Raw genomic sequence first — 15,636 nt, 5'->3', positions numbered from 1 at the left:
CTGTTGAACATGGTGTTTGTTGAAGATTCATTCCCCGTGATTGCAGTCATGGGATTGTTGTCTTTCACATGACAGTGTATGTTTTGACTCCACAGAGTGGGAAGTGACGGAGACAGGAAGTTTGTGTTACTGTGTTCCGTGAAGTGGGACTATTGTCCTTTTCTCTCTCTCTTTGCTGTCTGATGCTAGAGAGAGAGGGAGCCATGTTGCAGTGCTCCGTGAGTGTTTATATGTAAATAAACGTAGATTAGCCAAATGCTGAGCTACTGAGTTCTGTTACGCGGACTGCGCAAACTTGGCGGATCCCTAAGTGCGCCGATGTCTGTTTGCATCGGTCGCTGTGATGTTCGGGCAGAAGAAAGCTTTGGAAGCTCCCGAATGATCGACCAGGAAGGAGAGAACATGCCAGTCAGGCATGTGTCTCTGCCAGGGTCCTACTCGGGTGTAGGATGAGCTCCTGACGTTCTGGGGGCTGAAATGAACCAGGAATCCCTGGATACCACGCCATCACTTGCCCATTGATAGCTCTAGGCTGGTGCCAGTACGAGTGTCAGAACTGTGGCTGCTGCTGCCCTGCTGGAGTTTGGATTGCAGTGTTAGTCTTGATCTCTACCACAGTTACTCCTTTCTGGTTCTGTATGGTGCCATTTTACCCCTTAATGCAATTTATTCCTGGGTAATATGGGCCAGGGCGGGATCACATAGTTATGAGGAAGATGTGCCAATACTGTGTACTGTACTCATTCACATTTGCGCACATGCTAATTTGGCAAACCAAATTAATGAAGCATTGTTCTCACTCAGAATAGATGAATACTTTCACCTCTTTTTGATATAATCAACAACAAGAAAGTGATTGTTGATTGTGATGAAAATGTTTGCAAAAGTTGTTATCCCCTTTCCCACTCAGCCCTAGTTAATTACTTTAAAAATGTGGTAATAACGTGGTGCAGGAACCATTATTACTATGGTTGTTGGTGATGGGAAACACTTTTTTCTTTTCTTTTATTGCTGCTGGCAGCCATTGTCCAAACCTTTTTTTTTTATTTATTCTGTTGGTGAAGGCTTCAAAAATATATAGATATTGCCAGATACTGTGCTATTTAAAAATTTAGTATATTCATCAAAAGGTTTGTCTTTGTTCTATGGGGCAAAACATATTATGACATACAGCTTGCCTTGCTTTTCCAGTTCAGTAACATGGAATGTGTATAAGAAAAGAAAGTTATAAAGAATATATATATATATAAGTTCCTGTTGTGATTCCTTGTATCTGTTACACTATTGCTCCACACACTGTGGAAACTATAAAATCACCTGAAGCTGGGTTAGAAAGATGTGGTGTTGTTTCTTTATCTGGTGGGGTGTATTTTTTTTTGGTAATATCCCGCATTATATCTCTTGAAGAACAGCATGGTATTAGTGCTGGGTGCCAACCTCAAATGAATACAAAGGGGCCAATGTTTCCTCCCCACTGCACCACAAAATCAAATGTGATAAGATTAAAGCCAGTGGCATTGCTATGAGGACATAGGGACTTACAGCAGGTGTTATACACATCCTAATGATATCTGTCGCTAATTCCAACTATGACAATCTTCCACACAGTTGTGTTGCCTCTGATCACAACTTAGAATGGAGAGGGCAAGTACATTTGTGGCTTTAAGTCCCTCAGCCTTTAGCGTGGGATTAGCAGAACATTAGGCCCCATTGTACAAAAACGATGGGGTATCTCTTCTCAGTACTGCAGCAGCTGGCTAACAGGTAAGAGCAAATTGAGTATCCTTCTGGCCAACTCTGCTTTTGCCCTTTGTCTTTGATAGCATTATGAATATGCCATTCCAATATGAGCAGTAGCCCAGAAAAGCATTAATATTTAAGTATTATTTAAAAGGTTTGGCGTGTTTAAATGATCTGCATACAGAGTCTCAGTTATTACAATTATAACCCTGCAAGGTGGCTCATTGCTGTTATCCTAACATCCCTTCCAATAACATTTTCACCTGTTCAGAGTTAGTTCCTTTTCGAGTTTTGGTGGTGCATGTTTCATTCCATACCCATATTTAGACCACAATGCTATAATACTTACCTGCGAGTAAGTCCCACTACTTCTAAATAGGCATGTATAGGTCTGCACTTTGAGTGAATTTTTGGGCATATGTTTTTTTGTCCCTAATGAAGAAAATGTAGGAGGCAAGACTCCTTCAATGGCAGTATAACAGCATACTATTTCTTCACGATTGTTACAATAATTGATTTGGGTTACGGTAATAGGAAATGCTACACAGAATTTTCTCTATTGGTAATTTGAAGTGTTACCATGCTAACATATCAATGAAAGTTCTATGGTTCATTTTATTACTGGGTGTAGGCTGATTCCCAGATGGTTCTTCTCATGTCAGTTAACATGGAAAAGATGAAGAAAGATGCTCCCAGAAGAAATGGCCGCCGAGAGCTGACATTCGACATAGCACACTGGCCTCTGTCTAATATGTGGCTGATCACAAAGGTACCATGGTGAAAAGGCAGAGCATCCATTGTATTAATGGATTCAGATGTTTGATATGCAAAAAGATTTGTTGTTCAGATTGTTAGTTTACTTCTGGGGATTTTGAGTTAAATATTAAAAATAAGTAAAACTTGCACAACTAACAAAGATCATCATGCATATATTACACCATGTCTCCCATGGCCTTCCTTGGTTTGCTGTGAAAACAAATGGAGTTGACTTTGATGGGGCATAGATGATCAAAGCCAAGAGCAAAGTAATCTGTTAATTGTGGTTATATCCACTGTGCTGAACTATGATATGTTGGCTGAATTGGCTGCAGTCAGCTGCCACCATGAACAGAATTGTAGCGTAACAACGCTGTTCCCTTTTGAGATATCAAAAGACTAATTGCTTGCATATTTGGAAAGGGAGTGAGCATCATTGTAACAATATTAAAGGCAATTATCGGACAAAGTTGGAAGCTGCAAGGCAGAAGAGCCAGCACTCCATCTGAAGCTTTGCTGCTTGCACCAGCTAGGACAGAAGGAAGACAGCCTCACCCCACCTCTGGGAGCTGGACCAGCCTAGGATCCATCCCCCAAATGTCCCATTTGGGGGGTCACTGTCAGTGGTAGTGTTGCCTGTTAGTGGTGTGGCTAGAGTCCTCTGCAAGCAGGAACCATAGATAAGTTGCATATAAAATGGCATACAATTGCCCTGCATTTGATAGCTAATATTAAAATCTGGAATGCAACCCAGACTTAGCTGTTTTTACTCAGAAGTAAGTCCTCTTGTTTTCAATGGGACTTACTGCCAAGCAAGTGTTAGGATTTCAGCCTTTAAAATGTAACAAGCATTGAAAGATTGCACCTGCAGCAGCTGTTTTACTTGCTTCAGAATTGCTGTATATATATCTGTATATAATTCTATATAAACAAAAGGCTTTAAGGATGTTTAACCAACATTCTTTTAGACTTGAGGTAAAACTTTAAATTGACTCAATGGCTCTAGATTTGTTGTAATCTTTGCAGTTCACTGAACTTTTTTCCTGTGCATACATATTTCAAGTAAACTCTGTAGTTATAAGTATAGCAAGTGACACGTTATGGACCCTAAATCGTTGCACTGTGAAATATGCAGAGGAAAAGGACAAATGAAGATATCAAGGGTCTGTTCTATTTTGCACTGAACTGTAAAATGCCACCCTTGTTGTACAGAAGATCACTGGTTCTGAGCAGGGCTCATTGACTGCTAAGTTGTGGATAGTGTTTCAGTTTCTCCAACTGTTAATATCCTGAGCTATCCAGGCATAATGACCTCTCTATTTGTAACACATTGTTGAATTTTCTGGTTCTTTTAACTTATTCAAAACCTTTTTTCCCATTCATTGAAAGGCTGGAATGATTCTAAGTCGAGCTATGGTACAAAGCAGCCTAGCTGTTGGTCAACCAATCAGAGCTATGATGCAGGATGGCATACCTCTTGAAGGCTATAAGCTGTGTCTGCAGAAAAGGTATTGATACAAGGGTGGGTTGGTTTTTACATAAAATCATTTAGATAAACTGAAAACATGTAGTCATTTAGATAAACTGAATGTTACCAGAATACTGTATGTGCTTACAGATTTTGTCATTCAACGAGTGAAACTGTATTATCTCAAAATTATCATCGTCCTTTAATTCCTTTTGGATTATTAAATTCATGTAAAGGCATAGCCTTTACTTTAATGTCATATTTTAACAATACACAGGAGGAAAAAAATAGACAGATAACAAGGGCACATATATTTTACTTAATGCTGTGGTAGTTCTTGTGTTTCTTTTGTTTCTCGGTCCTTTAAAAGAGATAAAAAAATGCACATGTTATGTAATAACCTTCAGTGGATCTTAAAGATGCAGTCTGGGTGTGCATATAGATTTCTTGCTGGATGTTTTAAAGCTCAATCGCAGAGCTAGGCTAAATTGCTCCTGCAGGGTAAAAATAACATAAAAGTAAAAATAAGAAAAAAGGCCATCTTCTGGGGGCACCTGGTAGAAGACTTCCAAAAATGACCTCACTTCAAGGACAGGTTTATGTCAGAGATGTTTCCTCCAGATAGGCAGACACAGATACAGTGTACAAGATACCAAAAAGTTATTCTTGTGCTCAGAAACAGATCAGACTTTGGAGCCAGTGATGCTCTTTTAGCACTAGCAAGATGTGCTTCCAACAACCATTCCCAAAGTAACCTGTTAGTCGTCCCCCCCCCCCTAGAAGTTGCAGTTTTCAAGCCTTCAAGCCGTTTACAGTGGCAGTCACATATATAATGTCTTGCAATATGCATAACTTTGACCAGGCTATCTGTCCAGGAGGTGACACAGCTGGCACAACAGCCCATACCACCTGGACCCCAAGCTCCACCCTGGCCACAAAAGAGACTACACCACATGCAGTCCCCCACCCCCATGTCATATCCACACTTTTCAGGAGAGCTCCATGACTCTAGAAGGTCTTTTGTGCAACAGGAACTTCCTCACATTTATACTTTTTATGATCCATGCCATTGTTTGTTGAACCACTGAAACTTAAATCCTTACCCATTTATCCTTAGGATGGTTTCAAACTATGCCCCACCCCTCAGCCCAGGGTGATTTTGTTCAGTCACCTCTCAGTGTCACCCATGTGGAACTTGGTTATGTGAAGCATGTGACATTCACCAAGTCAGAAGCTCCTTTTCTTGATGCTAAATGCTCTCACCTTGTGATGTACATCATGTGGAGGATTCGCACCACTATTTGGCTACTGCAATATCATGTGATCAAAATGTCTTGAAATCATCTCACAATTGCCCAGTTTGAGAGAAATCTTCCTTACAAATCTTTATAAGGAACTTTTTTTTTCCAGTGGAGAAAGCATGGTTAGTTAGATTGACCTACTTTTGTTTCCTAGTGCTGAGCTTGTATCTGGATGGAGAGCAGATACGAGACTCAAGTTTATTGAGTCTATGAAAATTCAGATTGTTAGAATTTATTCAGATCAGCAGTTCATATTTTTGGTGTTGTTGTTACAAAGAAGAATAAGTTCAGTTCCCTCACTGCGAGAAGCCAAGTTACAGGGAACCAGGCAGAGGGCCTTTTCGGTAGTGGCGCCCTCCCTGTGGAACGCCCTCCCACCAGATGTCAAAGAGAACAACAACTACCAGACTTTTAGAAGACATCTGAAGGCAGCCCTATTTAGGGAAGCTTTTAATGTTTGATGTATCACAGTATTTTAATATTCTTTTGGAAGCCGCCCAGATGGGCGGGGTATAAATAATAAATTATTATTATTATTATTATTATTATTATTATTATTATTATTATTATTAATTATTATTAGGACCAAAGGGCCATATTGTGGAGCATCTTATTCTCAGTGACTTATGAGAAGCCTACAAGCAGAATATGAGACAATAGGACCCTGCCACTCATGCTCCCCAACAACTGCCTCTAGTTCTGGAGATTGCACACAGCCACCAAGTCCAGTAGCTGCTGTTAGCCTTATGCTCCATGAATTTGTCTAAAACACTTTCAAAGCCACCCGAGTTGGTGGCCATTATTTATTTATTTGTTCAGAGATTTCTGAGCCATTCTTTACCAAAAACGGTCACAGGGCAATTCACAACAAAATAAGGCAGTATTAAACATAATTCCTAATTAACACTGAAAGCAATTCTCATAAAATACATAACATAATCAGCAATAGCGCAATTTAAAATTCACTACATCTTGTGGTACTCCTTAGCTTAGCTATGCACTGAGTGGAGAAGTGCTTTCTCATTTGCAGAAATAATCAAAGGAAACCCAATAGAGAATGAATTCTGGCTTAGTGCACATGCTTCAAGTTGTATCAAAGGAAGAGTTTCTACCTTTCATTGGTTTGCTTTTGTGTGTGTCATAATTGCATCTTTTGATCTTTTGCCCTACCAAAATCCTTTCAGGAACAGGAGCAGTGCTGTTTCTGGCATGGGTCAAAGATGAACCCCAAACAAGGAAAAATGTTAATTTTTTGAAATTGTTTGCATGAGGGTAAAAGGGTGTGGAAGCTCTCATCTGCCAAGTCAGTTCTGGATCTCTGGTCTGGGATTGTCTACAGTTTTAGGATAAAGTATCTGATGTCGAAAGATATATGGCTCTCTGGTGAGTTACAAATTTTAAAAGCATCTCCTTTATGAGGAGGTCACGTTTGGAAGTGGTGAATCAAGTATTGCTCCTATTTAGAAATCTCAGGCTAATTCATTCCTTTTCTAAAACTAACAGATTTATTTAAGGAATAAGTTTTCCAGAGTGGAATTATTTATTAAATGTAGTTATGATATCTAAAGTTGCAATCCTGTACCAACCTGCCTGGAAATAAGGATCATTGAACTCAGTGGAACTAACTTTTGAGTAAATATGTTATAAACCTACAATCTGTGCACACTTTCCTGGGAGTAAGCCCCACTGAGTGTAGTGGGATTTATTTCCAGGCAAATCATGCATAGAATTCTGCTGTAAGTTGTGCTGTAAATAGAAAATGCTGTATGCTTTTGATGATGGTTAACTTAAGAAATATTTCTCTTACAGAGACAAAAACAATATATATCAACACTGGGAGTTTGGAAATGATGGTTGTATCCATCCTAAGGTATGTGAGATATCTAAGCATTTTTTTTAAAAAACCCAACAACTATTTATTCCCAATCTTCAGACTCATGCATGGAGACCATTAAGGCATATATGCATGAACGGTTAAATATGGCCTCCTACATGAACAATATAAATGTTTTCTCCCTTTTTGTATTGTTGCATTGCTTGATTTCTCTCTAAGAATACCATAAAAGCATGTTATGATAATATTTTCCTTTAAACTTCTGACTGCTGTGAGCTTTGCATTTTTCTTTTCCCATTTTTCTAATCAGTACAATTCACTGACATGTTGATTTTATTGTGTTTATTAATTTGTGGTTTGATTTATAGGTGTATCAAAGTTCAGCTTTAGTCTAACCTCAAATGGTGCAGCACTGATCTTGGCCAGAAATCAGTATTCCTAAACTGAAATACTCCTACTTGCTTAATCTGTTTCTACCCTACTCTCAGCAATTCTCCATTTCACTGCAGCCCTCATAAGATGCTGTGGGTGGGTGTGGAGCTTGGGAACGCAGCAGGAAAGGTGATGCAATAAAGCCTGACCAGACTTCAGCTCTTGGGACATTGGCTACAGCTGTATATAACTTGACATCTAGTTTGTGGACAAATTGGTACATTTTCTTGAGTGATTTGCTTTGTTTTGAGTATTGTGCCATGAATTCATTGATTGTCTTTGGAACTAGTTTCAGCCTTGGGGTTTGTCATCTGTATAGTGGTGAAATGCTTTCTAGAATGTTTTCAAAATGCCTAATTACTTAATATGCCTACCTTCATATATGTGTGTAATACAGTTGACTCAATGTGTAGTCTGTAGCTGGTCTCACTTGCTTGAGACTTTGCTCAGAATGCTCTTTTAGTTCTTGTTTTGCCCTTGTGTCACAGGTGTAGTCGTTACTGTGGTTAGGTTTATCTGTGCCGGCCTGCTTTGTGTAGATAGTGTTATTTGGCGGTGCATGCTGCAGTTGCATATCTAAGATGGACAACTTGCCTTTTGCACCTGTACTTTTCCAACACTTCAGTGCGAAGCACAACAATGCCATCGCTTTCACACCAGGCTCAGCCCCTTAATCCCATAGACTTCAGCCCTGCGTCTGGTACAGAGACCAGAAAGTTGTCTTTAAACAACAGGTGATCCTAGCGTAACAGTACAGTATATATTCAGAATGCCCTAGTTTTGAAATTTGGAAAGTCTTCATTTATTTCCTTTACAGTGTACCAAATAGTCTATTGCTCATTAGATAAAGCACTGTTTCATAGAAAAATGACTTCAGGATCTCATCTATTCTGATTAAAGGCTTAAAGGAAATAACAAAGTTTGAAAGGAAATTATAGATGTAATATGCACTCCGTAAGCATAAGAACGCCTCAATGCAGCCTAGGCCACTGTATTTTAGAGAGCCCCTATTTTCATATAAGGGACGCAGGTGGCGCTGTGGGTTAAACCACAGAGCCTAGGACTTGCCAATCAGAAGGTTGGCGGCTCGAATCCCCACGACGGGGTGAGCTCCCGTTGCTCGGTCCCTGCTCCTGCCAACCTAGCAGTTCGAAAGCACGTCAAAGTTCAAGTAGGTCAATAGGTACCACCCTGGTGGGAAGGTAAACGGCGTTTCCGTTCACTGCTCTGGTTCGCCAGAAGCGGCTTAGTCATGCTGGCCACATGACCCGGAAGCTGTACGCCGGCTCCCTCAGCCAGCAAAGCGAGATGAGCGCCGCAACCCCAGAGTCGGTCACGACTGGACCTAATGGTCAGGGGTCCCCTTTACCTTTATTTTCATATAATCCCTGATATTAATATACGTCATGTTGGGCTGCTAATCCTTAACCCAGGTGGTGCCAGGGTATGGCGAAAAATATTTCTTGGTTCAGCACCAGCAACAAAAAAGGAACATATGGGTCATTTGCACCAAAACTGGACCAAATAATTTATTGGCGGTGGAATGGGTTTTGAGGGCAAAAAGTGTGTAAGCAAAGGCTTGCCTCATTTTAGGGGTCCAGGAAAACTTTAGTATTTGTACTGACTTTCAGTGGGGGCAGCGTTCCTTACTAATAAGATGAAACAGGAGAATTTCAACATCTCTCTCACTTTTAAAAATGGAGAACGCTTTAGAAAGCAAAGCTGCAGTGAACAGCCATTATTCGTGCCTCAAGAATGCTTGTTTTCTACCTTATGCCAGTGGATCCTTTGTCAGCAGAGCAACTACACTAAGCTAGGCATGCAGTAACATTCATATCATCACAGAGACATGACTCATATTCTGCAGGCATAGCGAGGGTTCCACCATATCCAGTAGCCATCCATTGGCATATATTTTGAGAAGTTTTATAAAAGGCTTTCGTGAAAATGCCAGTTGTGAGCTAAATTAACCCTTAACAATGAATGGCACGCCATGATGCTCATCCAAAGAAATCTAATGTCATGTTTAAAGGTAAAGGGACCCCTGACCATTAGGTCCAGTCGTGGCCGACTCTGGGGTTGCGGCGCTCATCTCGCTTTATTGGCCGAGGGAGCCGGCGGAAAGCTTCCGGGTCATGTGGCCAGCATGACTAAGCCAGTTCTGGCGAACCAGAGCAGCGCACGGAAACGCCGTTTACCTTCCCGCCGGAGCGGTACCTATTTATCTACTTGCTCTTTGAGGTGCTTTCGAACTGCTAGGTTGGCAGGAGCAGGGACTGAGCAATGGGAGCTCACCCCGTCACAGGGATTCAAACCGCTGACCTTCTGATCCTAGGCTCTGTGGTTTAACCCACAGTGCCACCCGCGGCCCCAATGTCATGTTTAAGGAGGGTTTTAAGCATGGGAAATAGAAAGTGTAAATGTGTGGGGAGACAAAGAAAAAACTAGAAAAAAATGATTGGAAGTGGGAAAGGAAAGTGAATAGTAGAGTTCTGCACTAAGTATATATATATATATATATATATATATATGCATGGATTGAGCAGAAACTACAGTGATGGAATCATATATTGATCAGAAAGGAAAGTTTGGTTGGAGGAGGATATAGGCCATGTTGTGCCCATGTATAATATCAACTAAAGCAACAACAACTGCGGCAAACATCTAGAAGAGTCTTAGTGATTTTTTTTAATACTTATATGTTACAGTCTGTAGAATTATTCTCTACATTCTGTATAGAGTTGAAGTTTTGCATTAGTCAAATGGATGGAAGTTGTAAACAAAATTGTGTAGATGCAACATATCTTTTAATGTCATTGCCTAGTATCAGCAACTTTTCCTCCCATAATTCCCTGTGCTAAACTGTAGACGGTTGTCTTTCTACCGATTGCATCCTGGTATGTGTTACTACTCTGCCTTTGTCCTTTCCTACAGGCTTACCCTGAGTTTGTCCTGACCTACCTAGAGGAGCTAAATGTAAGAGAGGAGGTGACCCAGACGGAATACTGCACACACCATGGGGCCCAGTCTCCAGTTCATCGAGAGACAGATAGCAATGCAGCAGAAGAGGTCACTGTATCAAGCCAGAGGCAGGTCAGAGCAGTATTTTTTTTAAGGAAAAACATTTTGAAAGGAAATGCTGTTGCCCTTCACAGTTTAATATCAATATTCAAGTTAAACCATTTCTATATGTGTGTATGTAAAGAGAGAGAGAGTTTAACTTGAATATTAATTACATACACATATCAATATTCAGGTTAAACCATTTCTATATGTGTGTATGTAAAGAGAGAGAGAGTGAGTTTAACTTGAATATTAATTACATACACATGTTCGAGAAATAGAAGCACAACATACAATCACACACAAACACATTTTTTTTCAATGGCTCCTTTCCCCATAGGATAATATTACTTGTTAAAATGTACCTGCCAAATTATGCTTATCCAAAGTAAATATTTGTATGGAGCACAATATATATTCATTGTATGTTTGTTCATAATTTAATAGGTCCTGCAAAATGATGTCTGCAATGAGAAGCAACTTTCAGGACCTTTGGACGCCCACTTAAGGCCTGAAGGTCCCTCAGGGGGGAATAGGCAGCTGACAGTGGCACTGGTGAGGAAACTAGAAGAGAAACATCCTAAGGCCTCAGCTCAAAGGTAAGCCACTGACAGAACTGATATTTATTGTTCAATGACATTAGATGTTTTCCTTCAGTTTCATGTAAGATTGATTTCCTGGATATTATTGAAATATCTCAGAAGCCCTCTGGCTTGCAAGCAGACATGGAGTTTTGACCAAAACTAATGGAAAGGGGTGACATTTATGCAGGTTTTTTTTTTTTTAAAAAAGAAAAAGATTGATGTGTACTCTATGGAAGAGGATCACTGAGGTATTTATTGTTAACTTATTATGCATAGAAGAGTAAAGTGTATGATTTGGTTACATGCTTTGTTCTACTGAAGTTAATTTTATATGAGTACATCATTTATGCATTTGATGCATTTTTACCTATAATATGATACAAAGGTAAAACAACAATATTAAAATTCAAAACTAATAAGCAATATTACATATACCCCTCCACTTTTTCTGCATTGGGTATTATATGGCAATAAACTCACTGGATGTACTTAGGCTCTAGTACTCACAAAGCAGTTTGCATGAATATGAGATGTTTTGCATAATATTGAAATATATTTTATATATTAATTCCCTCTCTTGAGAGTGGATGTGGGCTTTGAAACTGTGTTTTATGTTCAAACAGAGATTGATCATAAATTTCAATCTTGCATTTTGGCAATTTCCCCATCTTTCCCGGCTGCTTAGGATTTGAACATGAAATGTGGAATGGTATTCTGAGTGGGCATTCCATTATATCGCAACGTTCTGGTCAGATGATGCAGCATGGTGCAACTTTCTGCATTGAGTTGATGAAACAACCCCAGGAATTCTTAATATTGATGAAATAATAGGCATAGAGTACCTCTTTTATGACTACCATTCACCTTCTGTGGTGACATTTCAGAATTGACAGATTGCAAAAAAAAAAAAAAAAAAGTGTATGGTAAAAAGATCAAATTTCTGAATGAGGAAGTGACAAGATTCTTTGAAAATATCGGGAGGGCTCATAACCAAAATCTGTTCTGTCCATAAGAGCATAGAGGATGAAAGAGCAATGTTTTCTATAGTTTCATAATATAACAATCACTGACTTTCATTATATCCTCACAAATAGTACCCACAGGTTTCTAAAAATCTTTCAAACCTAAATCTTTAAACATTTCCCCATTTACAACATTCCTTATGATCCAGGGAAACAAATTATTCAGCATTCTGCAAAAATTTTACTAATGCTTATTGTGGGCTGGGTGTCACTGAGAACCCAACTGCATTTGCAGATATTTGCAAGCAACCAGCACCCTCACAACAGCAGGTGGCCAGACTTAATGACAACTCTCAGTTAAAGGCCTTTAGTTGACCACTATTCTCTGTTCACATAAAGATCTTCACAAAATGTGCTGTTTAGGGTTGCCCTCAACACTTCCAGGGCAAATATGTCACTGGCTTCCTTCACAAGAATCAATGAAATCCGTAGATTTGATTATCAGCTTCAACACTAAACTACCTGTGTGAGAGACAAGCTTGTCCCTTTGTGTGACCTGTGGGATATGTTTACTAACACTCTCCTGCAATGTTTCATGCCGCGTGAATCCTACAATTGATGAACAATTAATGCCATTCACGGGAAGGTGTCCAATGAGGCAGCAACATGCCGTCCAAACCTGTGAAGTTCTGGCTGTGTTGAGATTCCAAAACATCTTCTGCATATGATAGACACATGTAAGGAAAGAAGAAGGGGCTCTAAGCAGCTCAAAACCTAGGTGAGACAGTGGTTGAGAAACTAACACCAGGCTTACAGGGTTCTGGGAGAAATATAACAACCAATATCATCTTCTCAAATGTCCCTGGTCATAGAATTAGCTGATTCTGGTTGGCACTTTTTTCACAGAAGGAATCCAAGCACGAGACAATTCATTATTTAGGTAACGGTAGAGTGGACATTTGTGAGAGTCTCCGTATACACTTCCAAATGCATGATCCAATAGTGGCCACTGTTGTTATTTTCAAACAGGGTGGACTTTGCCTAAATGCCTCTATTATATGGAAGATAAACTTCCCACAATAGTATAAGCATCCCAAAAAATATGTGTTCTGCTTCCTAGTAGACTTAAGTCTTGAGCTGAACAAACTCTGGACTGACCTGAGAGAGCTCAATCACTAGAGCCTGAGACTCTTAATATCAGGGCTGTGGGTTTGAACCCCACATTGGGCAAAAGATTCCTGCATTAGAGGGACTAGTTGACAAGCATGGTCCCTTCCAACTCTAAAATTCTATGATTCTACGAGTCTATGAAAAAGCCACCTTCCTTGTTGTATCAAGAGAGTTAACCTCAGAAATGATTTTTTTAAAACTGCAGGGCCAGTTTGTGCAGATCTTTGTGTTGCTCTGCTCAGCAAGGAGCAGAATGTAGGTAAAACATGAATTAGTTGTTTTTGCCTGTCATTGGCTCTTGTTCCACCTACTGTTGGTCTCGCTGCATTCTGCCCTGTCAGTCCCAATGGGCACCACTGATTAAGGGGCACAGGGGAAATCTACAAATAAGATTGAAGAGGCTGAGAAGAAGCAGGTCGTTTATACTGGGAACCACTCCTGATTTCCCAGTTCACGTTATACTTGCACAATATTGAATGATTCGCCAAGATTTGTGGAGTGCATAGATACTGTTATTATGAAGCCTTAGCAATACAAAGTGGCACTCGATGTCTCACATTCGATTGATTTGTCTATTCCAAAACAAAATAATTAGTATGGCAGATGATTTTTTCCCCTCCTGATAGGCACTTCTGCCATTCAGGTCAGTTCTTCCCAAAATCCAATGGGCAGAAGGTGGGGGATGTTGGTCATATGGAATAATGCATTGAAAGTGAACTGTTGGCAGTAAATGGATACTTTTATGGTGGGTGGCTTTATAGAATGATTCCAAGGTAGTTCAAAGATCTTGCATGAGGCAAGTGAGACATCCTTGTCAGTGTAAACCTATGGCTTGTATCCAGGGTGGTGCAAGTAGAACAATCGGGCTTTCTCACTGCGTCCTTCCCACTGCTGTCGCTGTGCACCGGAAAATACACTCGGGAGCCACACACACCAGCCCGGAATGTCATGGGATATTTCATAGGAGTTCGTAGGGAGAGGGGAGGATCAATATAAATTGAGTAGAGGCATCTTAAGGGAGCAAAGCTGCCATATACATGCCCCCCAATGCCACACTCCACACTATTCCAAAAATTCCTCCAACTCTCAGGAGCGGCTTTCCAAGGTGCAATGGGATACAATAAGGAGGGGTGGAAGCCCCATTGCATGAATCAAACTTCACTCACATAACTCTGCACCCAAGCCTTCATCTACTACTGCACCTACACATATTTATATCTGCCAAGTGTACATTTATCCTGCTTGTACCTGCATGCAGAAATCCACATTAAAAGCACAGCAAAATGCATTGCCCTATATAATTTTAGGTATATGAATAGTCCCAATGACTTTTATGGGACCACTTGCTTCCTTACAATTTGGCCCTTCCGCCTAAATCACTAGTCCCATATCAGGTATTTATTCGGGGGAAATCCAGAAGATTTAAATTAAAATGTTATACTTTATCTTTCATTGCCGTCAATGGCAAAAAATATTAACAGGGTTTTGTCTTGATCTATATAACATTGGCCATCTACCCTTTTCCAATGGAAAGAAAATTCCTATAAATCACAGGTGAAATATTTAGTTTATATAGATATAACTAAAAACACTTATTTCCCATCCTTTTTTTTGCAGTGAAAAATTTAAGAATTTGTGTGTGTGTGTGTGTGTGTGTGTGTGTGTGTGTGTGTGTATAATTTCTTAAAACATAACACATGGGGTTTTCTGTTTTCATGAATCAATTTTTCAGTATACTTAATACCCACATTGTACTTTGTGGGAAAATTATGATGGAGTGAATCTTTTCACTGAAAACTCAAGCTTTTCCTTATGATTTATCTGCCATATAAATGTTCTAAAGGTTAAAGCTTTGAATTGGGGACAAATTAGCTTTCATTACATGCTTTAGTTGAATCTTGACAAAATTACTCAGCTCTCTGTTTGAGCTAGATAATTTAAATTCATTTTTTTCTGTTCTTTTTAGATACAGCAATACAAACCTAACTCAATGTGGTACAGAAGTAATATAGATGCTGTGTTTCATGTTTTTCGCCTGCTGGTGTGAGGTTGTGGTTGTTTGCGTTCTTATATTAAATTGAGCAACTTACCTTTATTTAAATTAAATAGAAGTTGTTTGGGGGGAGAACTGTAGCAGCCAACAAAGCATGGTGACCCAGCTTGTCACCCAGTGACCTGTGAGAAGGAAATAATGAACTGTGAGTAGCTGTCATCTTAACTGCTTCTGACAGTTTGGCTATGGGCACATCTGTGTTAGTTGCATGGAAAGGCCTTTGTTGTTTTCCCACTAGTGACTTTGCAGACCGCTGTGGGGTTTGCTCGCTGC

The 15,636-nt window shown here is 39.8% G+C and overlaps 1 protein-coding gene across 7 annotated transcripts in view; it reads left to right on the top strand.

Moving 5' to 3' along the window:
- LOC309325670 (doublecortin domain-containing protein 1-like) overlaps positions 1-15,636 on the top strand; it is a 263,957-nt gene that overhangs the window by 122,689 nt on the left and 125,632 nt on the right. For all 7 annotated transcript variants that reach the window (XR_014149890.1, XM_081833907.1, XM_081833906.1 and 4 more), the window contains 5 exons: positions 2,372-2,509; positions 3,886-4,004; positions 7,075-7,135; positions 10,466-10,624; positions 11,042-11,193. Coding sequence is in view for 6 of the 7 variants with exons in the window: in XM_081833907.1 (XP_081690033.1) it covers positions 2,372-2,509; positions 3,886-4,004; positions 7,075-7,135; positions 10,466-10,624; positions 11,042-11,193 (629 nt within the window). In the remaining variant the exon portion in view is untranslated. The remainder of the gene's footprint in view (positions 1-2,371; positions 2,510-3,885; positions 4,005-7,074; positions 7,136-10,465; positions 10,625-11,041; positions 11,194-15,636) is intronic.

The sequence above is a fragment of the Podarcis erhardii genome (assembly GCF_964252035.2).
Source record: "Podarcis erhardii genome assembly, chromosome: 1".
Lineage (NCBI taxonomy): Eukaryota > Metazoa > Chordata > Lepidosauria > Squamata > Lacertidae > Podarcis > Podarcis erhardii.
This window is presented reverse-complemented; position numbering and strand designations above follow the sequence as displayed.